General features: G+C 38.4%; 1 protein-coding gene across 1 annotated transcript in view; it reads right to left on the reverse strand.

Annotated features, from left to right (window-relative positions):
• Positions 1-466: 466 nt before the first annotated feature.
• Positions 467-8,250, reverse strand: part of LOC144967643 (uncharacterized) — a 49,050-nt gene continuing 41,266 nt past the window's right edge. Inside the window, exon 10 of the mRNA XM_078905161.1 lies at positions 467-4,841. Coding sequence (XP_078761287.1) covers positions 3,151-4,841 — 1,691 coding nt within the window. The 3' untranslated portion in view covers positions 467-3,150. The remainder of the gene's footprint in view (positions 4,842-8,250) is intronic.

Genomic DNA, 8,250 nt, shown 5'->3' on the forward strand with positions numbered 1-8,250 from the left:
TTAATCCATTTATTTATCTATTCACTTATTTATCTCTTTAATTATGTATTTATTTTAAACTATTAATTATCAACTATCCCTCGATCAGGCAGTTAACTGCCGGCTCTGGTAGTCCTTCAGAGCCATTGGGCCCATGGAGCCGGAGTTTATCCCATGTTTCTATATATGCTAAAAACGAACAATAGCAATTGCTTGCTATCCTTTGGATAGGACGCTAGCCTATCGCAAAGTACTTTCCGCCAACTGACTAACAGACTCAGCTACCCATTTTTCACTGTTGAGTAGACATGGGGGTCAGAAAAAAATCTCGACTGCACCCGGGATCGATAGTTCTCGGTCCCTTTGCGTGCGAAGCGAGTGATCTATCAACCCAACTATCGGGACCCCCGCCGGGTCTGGAAAGACAAGTAGTTAAAAACTCATGCCCCCCCCCCCCCCCAACCCTTTCCCTTCCCGGTTGAGGCAGGCTAAATTTCGGGATGGGTTTTTTTTTTGGTATTTTCTGTGCTTTGTCTTCTTTCATATATGCATTTTAAGGTTTTAAATTTGAAACCGTCAAAGTTTAAATCACTAATCATTAAAACTGAATTTTGTTACTTTTTAAAGATACTATCTAGAGCTGGAATAATGACAATTGGTTTAAAATTGGGGCACGCTTTGATGTTTCATCGGTGGCTTGTGTTAAAAATGTATGAATAGGGTACAAAATTGACAGACATTCACCCATACACTCATCATCATCATCGTCATCATCATCGTCGTCGTCGCCGTTGTCATCATCATCATCATCTTCGTCGTCGTCATCGTCATCATCATCATCATCATTATCATCATCATTATCATAATCAACATCATCATCGTCGTCGTCGTTGTCGTTGTCATCATCATCATCATCATCATCATCATCATCATCATCATCATCATCATCGTCATCATCATCGTCGTCGTCGTCGTCATCATCATCATCATCAACAACAGCATCATCATCATCATCATCATAATCAACATCATCACATCTTCGTCATCATCATCATCATCATCATCACCATCATCATCATCATCATCATCATCATCATCATCATCAGCATCATCATCTTCATCATCATTATCACCACAACCAAAGCCACCGCCGTCATTATCACCATCATAAACACCAAAACCACAACCATCACCATCATAATCATCATCATGACTAACATCATCCTCAAAAAAAAAACCCCAAATAAAATCACGACCAACCAGACGGGGTCATGGACCACGAATGATATCATGCCATAGGCACCAACATAAAGTCCATCACCAAGGCGTTCAATTATGTACACATTTGACACCTCACCAACCACCATAAATAAATTAGTGAACGCTAACCATCTGTTAGGTTGATTTTTCACAGACCAAAATTCCAATCGCTTAACACTACGGGCACTCTGGAAAAACACGTATTTTCAATTTTAGCCGGACATGCTCGTAATTCAAACATCCACTGATTAACCCATTACTTGCCGGCTTTGGAAAGACTAGTATTTCAAAATAATTTGGACATTAAACTCAGCATTCGGTTTAAACGACCCTTGACTTAGCAAAATTATCAAACCTGGGACTTCGCGTTCCTGTTTTTGCCAAGACGAGGGTCATATAATTTGATCGATGATTTATTTATTTATTCATTTTTTTTTTTTGTCATTAAAAAAAAAATCCTGTCTTTTCAGAGCCAGTCGTTAACAGCTTAAAATGACTCTCATTAACTATCAAACCTGAGACTTTATCTATTTCATGTTTTGGAACTGACGTAAAAATATTATCAGGTCTGATAACTGAACGCAATAGGATTCAATAGTCTGATGTCACGTCCGCCCAGCAACGAACAGCTTGGTTCTAAACAAAGAGAATCGGTATTTTTAAAATTCTTCATGCTGGCTAGAACTTTTTCACATGTCATGTGATCAGAAGGTATGAAATCAAAACATGATTAGATTTATAATATTTTTCTCCTCTGGATACACTTTTATGCTCGTCTGAGAAGTATTTCATAAGGGCAACCGCCATTGATACGATAGTTTAGAACCAGTTATTACGATGGAAGTGACGTCACGACTGTTGAATCCTATTAGTGGCATCGTTTAACATTGTTGTTATGGCTAACAATAACACCTTGCGTTGGTCTGAGAGTATTTCCGTTACAATTATGAGCCCATATTGTCAAATTTGGTTATCAGACCTGTAAATAAATATACCTCGTGTGGAGCCTTACGTCAAATGGGCTTTAAACAGGGAAATCGAGAATAATTAACACCCCCTTTTGTAAACTTACAACACAATGGGAGCCCTTAGAAGATGGAGATAGATAGGACAACTAATAAGAATCAAAGATAACAACCTCCCACGTGAGGCAGAGCTGCCTACTTTTTAAAATATTCGTAGTTTCCAAGTGGAAAAAAAGAAAAATTCATTTTAACTAGCTTTGCAAATAAACAATTTACTCTCAGCATGGTCCAAAAATGTTCCCAAGTCCTGAGTATAGGTTCTAAGGAGCTAAACTCTACTTTTCAACAAAATGTATTGAGTCGAAGAGACCTATATGCAGCTCCGTAGCTGGAGTTAAAAATTCGCTTTTCTACGAATTTTTCGTAGTACTAGGCAGGTCTGCGTGAGGTATTCGTAACATGGACACTTGAATGCAAACGGCAGAGAGAACGGTCGAAGGAGGAAGACAGCTACAACTGGCAGAACAGCTTACAGACGATAAGATAACATTCTCCACTGTGAGAGACGGGAATAGAAACTATATTATTCGTACAAAAGTGGGCTTATGTTCTACGAGCGTCCTTTGGCGTTTAAATCTGAAGACCATAAATTCCTCTCTAAGTCAATGATAGATAGCTGTGATTCGTGAAAGTTGTGTCAGTGTAATAAATTGCTTCTTTCTCTTCTTATAATGGTCGCGCTCTTAGGTGCACGATGTGTGATGACACTAAAAGGCAATAGAGAATGTCAATAGAGAAAATAATGCTAGATGAGCATCTTGTATTTTATATCTATTGTACAAATTCATATAATAAGGAATCGTAGATCTATGTTCATTTTTCTTTCAAGCATCAACATTGCACATTTTCCCCGTTTCACGTAACAAACCAACAAGTTCTCTCCCCTTTACGTTTGTATATTTGTTTTCTTTCTTATCATAGATCCCATTCGTATTTCTGTGTCAATAGCTAAACCTGAGAATGATGAGCTGTAAATTGCACATCTAAATTGATGATACACAACATATTGGCATTGGTCAGATCTACTACACACTATAGCACATTCAAGCATGGATCTCTTTCTAGATGGGGCATGGACGGGCAGTATCGTGTTTTTGGGAAAAGCGTTTGCCAAAATCCTGGAGAAAAAGATATGTACTTTGTTGAAGGGGTTTCCTTCTGTTGTTGTAGTTATTGTTATGGTTGAAGAAAGATGGTTGGATGTGATCATTGATGTCAGCGTTGTGGTTGATTCTGAAGTTGTTGTTGCAGTTGATGTTGAAGTTTCAGTTGTTATGCTTGCTGTTGGTGCTTTTGTTGTTGTTGGCGCAGTTGTTGTTGTTGTTGGCGCAGCTGTTGTTGTGGTTGGCGTAGTGGTTGTTGTTGTTGTTGGCGTAATAGTAGTAGTTGTTGTTGGCGTAGTAGTAGTTGTTGTTGGCGTAATAGTAGTTGTTGTTGGTGTAGTTGGTGTTGTTGTTGTTGTTGTTGGCATAGTAGTTGTTGTTGTTGTTGGCGTAGTAGTAGTTGTTGTTGGCGTAGTAGTAGTTGTTGTTGGCGTAGTAGTAGTTGTTGTTGGCGTAGTAGTTGTTGTTGTTGTTGTTGTTGTTGGCATAGTAGTTGTTGTTGTTGTTGGTGTAGTTGGTGTTGTTGTTGTTGTTGTTGGCATAGTAGTTGTTGTTGTTGGCGTAGTAGTTGTTGTTGTTGTTGGCGTAGTAGTAGTTGTTGTTGGCGTAGTAGTAGTAGTTGTTGTTGGCGTAGTAGTTGTTGTTGTTGTTGGCGTAGTAGTAGTTGTTGTTGACGTAGTAGTTGTTGTTGTTGTTGGCGTAGTAGTAGTTGTTATTGTTGGCGTAGTAGTTGTTGTTGTTGGCGTAGTAGTAGTTGTTGTTGGCGTAGTAGTAGTAGTTGTTGTTGGCGTAGTACTTGTTGTTGTTGGCGTAGTAGTAGTTGTTGTTGGCGTAGTAGTAGTAGTTGTTGTTGGCGTAGTAGTTGTTGTTGTTGGCGTAGTAGTTGTTGTTGTTGTTGGCGTAGTAGTTGTTGTTGTTGGCGTAGTAGTAGTTGTTGTTGGCGTAGTAGTTGTTGTTGTTGTTGGCGTAGTAGTAGTTGTTGTTGTTGGCGTAGTAGTTGTTGTTGTTGGCGTAGTAGTAGTAGTTGTTGTAGGCGTAGTAGTTGTTGTTGTTGTTGGTGTAGTAGTAGTTGTTGTTGGCGTAGTTGTTGTTGTTGTTGTTGTTGGTGTAGTAGTAGTTGTTGTTGGCGTAGTTGTTGTTGTTGTTGGCGTAGTAGTTGTTGTTGTTGGCGTAGTAGTAGTTGTTGTTGTTGGCGTGGTAGTAGTTGTTGTTGTTGGCGTGGTAGTAGTAGTTGTTGTTGGCGTAGTAGTTGTTGTTGTTGTTGGCGTAGTAGTTGTTGTTGTTGTTGGCGTAGTTGTTGTTGTTGTTGTTGGTGTAGTAGTAGTTGTTGTTGGCGTAGTATTGGTTGTTGTTGGCGTAGTAGTGGTTGTTGGCGTAGTTGTTGTTGTTGGCGTAGTAGTAGTTGTTGTTGGCGTAGTTGTTGATATTATTGTTGTTGTCTTGGGGGTACTTGTCGTTCTTAATTCAACGTTATCTGCATGATACATAGAAATGAAACATAATACAGGGAAATGTATCATAATATAGAGAAAGGAAGCATAAAACAAATAAATGAAAAATAATGCATAGAAATGAAACATAATACAAAGAAATGAAAAATAATACATACATTGAAATATAACATAATAATCCAACTGAAACATATTTAATATTACATAGAAATGAAACATAATACGATATGAAACATAATACATACATAGAAATGAAATATAATGCATAGAAATGAAACGTAATACAACGATATGGAACATTATACAAAGATATGAAACATAATACATACATAGAAATGAAATATAATACATAGAAATGAAACGTAATACAACGATATGGAACATAATACACATAAATGAAACATATTACATAAAAATGAAACATAATACGTTGAAATGAAACATAATACAAAGAAATCTAACATAATACAAAGAAATTATTATACCCAATCTTTTTTTTCTCCATCGTTTTCTTTGTGACATAAGCGTCAATTAAAGACCCTTAAATGCGCGATCATGAGTCATCAATCGTGCTTAATGATCTGCACGAAAAGTGATGACGTATTTACATAACTAGAGAAAGATGACAGAGAGATGCTAGTTAATGGTCTGCGCGAAAATTGATGACGTAAATAAACACCTAGAGAGATATAATGAGAGGCTAGTAGAAATTCTCGATTCAATTCCTTGTTGCAAGAGGGAGTGTAATAATAAATTTAATTCACGTTCTTGTTTTAATCTAAGATTTTAATTACCAAGCTGTGAACATCAGAAAATTAAGACTTGTCTAAAACTCATTTACGTAGATACTGAAATCCCATGTTAAACGACTTATGAAAATAATAATTAACTTCTGCTCGACCTAAATAACTGATTTAGCAACTCAGTCTAGCTAGATCATCAGAGATCAAATCAGCTTGAGCATTTATATAGGGCATTATCCACTAAAAGGGCTCAAAACGCTTTACAGTGGGTCCCTAGCCAACAGCAACACTTGCCATGCAGTACAAGATGTTATCACCAGTTAGCCAATGTTACAATTATTTTATTTTATTTTTTTCCTACAGACACAAAACTGTGAACGATCATGTACTGACTTTACACCTAAGTACGATGAGAGAATGTAAATAAGGACTCAACTATGGGCCTGTCAGAGAGGGACTAGAATTCTAGACATACCGCTACGAAGTCGAGTATCATACCATAAGGCCACATAGTTGTTCAACGGACATATACTTAATAGGATTCAATAGTCTGATGTCACGTCCGTCCAGCAACCAGCAGTTTGGTTCTAAACAAAGAAAATCAGTACTTTTTATTCTTCATGCTGGATAGAACTTATTCACATGTCATAATGTGATCAGAATGTATAAAAGTCAAAACATGATCAGATTTAAAATGTTTTTTCTCCTCTGGATACACTTTTTGGCTCGTCGGAGAAGTATTTCACAAGGGCGTCCGCCATTGTTCCAATAGTTTAGAGCTCATTACTAAGTTACTCTGCGTCATTACGAGGGAAGTGACGCCACGACTGTTGAAGCCTATTAAACTGGTTGTTTCAAAATAGCATTGATGGCGGGGTGAATCATGTAAAATAAAAAACCTTTGCAAATTTTTATATATTTCTGTCTATAAATGGAAAGCAGAAGTCATGACGCCATTCCTTCCTCCATTCCGGTTCAAATCCCATTGGAAGTATGTAACAAGTCGTCCGGAGGGCTAACAATGAATCGGTTACATATTGGTTTATAAAATGGCATAACTATTTTGATAGCAGGATGTATAGGAAGATTATTTTTGGAGCTTTTATATAGAGCAATATCCGCTAAACGTGTCAAAGCGCTTTACAGGGGTCCCTGACCAACAGCAACACGTAACCTATAGAACGAGACATTACGCCTGTTAGGCGATAATACAATTTTTTTTTCCGACAGAGACAACGCCGTTAACGGCCAGGTACTCATTTTACACATGAGAACGGTGAGAGAATGTGAGTAAAGAGCCTTTTCCAAGGACTCAACTATGCACCGAGCGAGGCTCGAACCCACGACCTTTCGATCCGAAAGCGAGTGTCTTAGCACAAAACCACATATCCGCAGACTATTGTACACGATTAACTACCTAAAGGTGTTTTTGACTGTGAGAAATCGGATAATTTGCAAATAAAGACTGGAGTAACTCAAGGATCTGTACTCGACCCAACTCTTTTTTATATAACAGCTTCCGATCCGAAAGAGCCGATTTATAGGATCAAGGGGGGGGGGGGGGGGGGGTAAGATAGTGAGGATGGATGATGTTTAATGACGACCAATATTTATTTAGAGTAGAGAAGGATGCCATCACTATAAAGCCAGTTTTAAAGTTCTGTTTCCAGTCATTCGGAAGAGAGGTTTCTGATCTCACTTCCAAGAGATTGGAATCAAAATCAAACAAACAAACAAACACACACACACACACACACACACACACACACACAAAAACACACACACACACAAGGGGCCATCAGAGACTTTGAACTATTCACATATCCCCATCTAAATCGGCAACGAGATTGTGTGGGCCACAATAAAGACCGCGTTGGAGTTACCTTAGATATCTCTCGTTCACTGAAAGATGATATAGATGGTCATAAATAACAATGTGAATTGGAATGTAAGCTTCAATTTAATATACAAAAACAGATGAAATGGACGTTCTGGGTTTCCCCTTTATCAACAAAACAGGATGTGTTTCATTCATCCTGTTTCGTTGATGAAGGTAAAACTCATGGAGTGCCCATGCTCTATGCATTTGGCGAGGGCCGTTGACCGAGTGAATTTCTGGCTTTTGTAAATGATAAACTGATAAGACAAACTGCTCGTGGTCACCGGTTGGACTGTAATGCTGCTGTCATCTGGAAAATACGACAACATAACTTATGAATAATAATTACCCTCGACTTGTCTTATGAATGATATTGCATAATTCTAGAAGTTCTACAAAAGCAGGGGGTGGGGGGGGGGGGGGCAGCGTGGCTCAGCGGTCCGGTCTTTGCTTTGTACCCGAAAGGTACCGAGTTCGATCACCTGTCGCTGTGCTGTGTGGCCTTGAGCAAGTCACCTCGCCCGAGTTCAATTTGCGGCGATGCACTGCGGCTGACCCCTGGGTTATTCATTCCAGACTTCCCTTGGAATAAACCCTAGAGACAAATTTCCCCTATGAGATGAGTATAAAGGGAATTTAAAAAGAGCAGAAGTAATAACTTGATTATCTCGTGAACTATTAAAATGTTATTGCAATTTGCAAGAAACTATGCTGTAACCATCCAGAGTGGCCTCCCCTGTTTTAGATGCCGACATTAACGTAGATTGGTATGACTTAGAAGTGAATGGAAATCAAATTAGGAACAAAATT

Source organism: Berghia stephanieae, chromosome 3 (assembly GCF_034508935.2).
Source record: "Berghia stephanieae isolate SIO BIC M18660-M18661 chromosome 3, UCSD_Bste_1.3, whole genome shotgun sequence".
Taxonomy (NCBI): domain Eukaryota; kingdom Metazoa; phylum Mollusca; class Gastropoda; order Nudibranchia; family Aeolidiidae; genus Berghia; species Berghia stephanieae.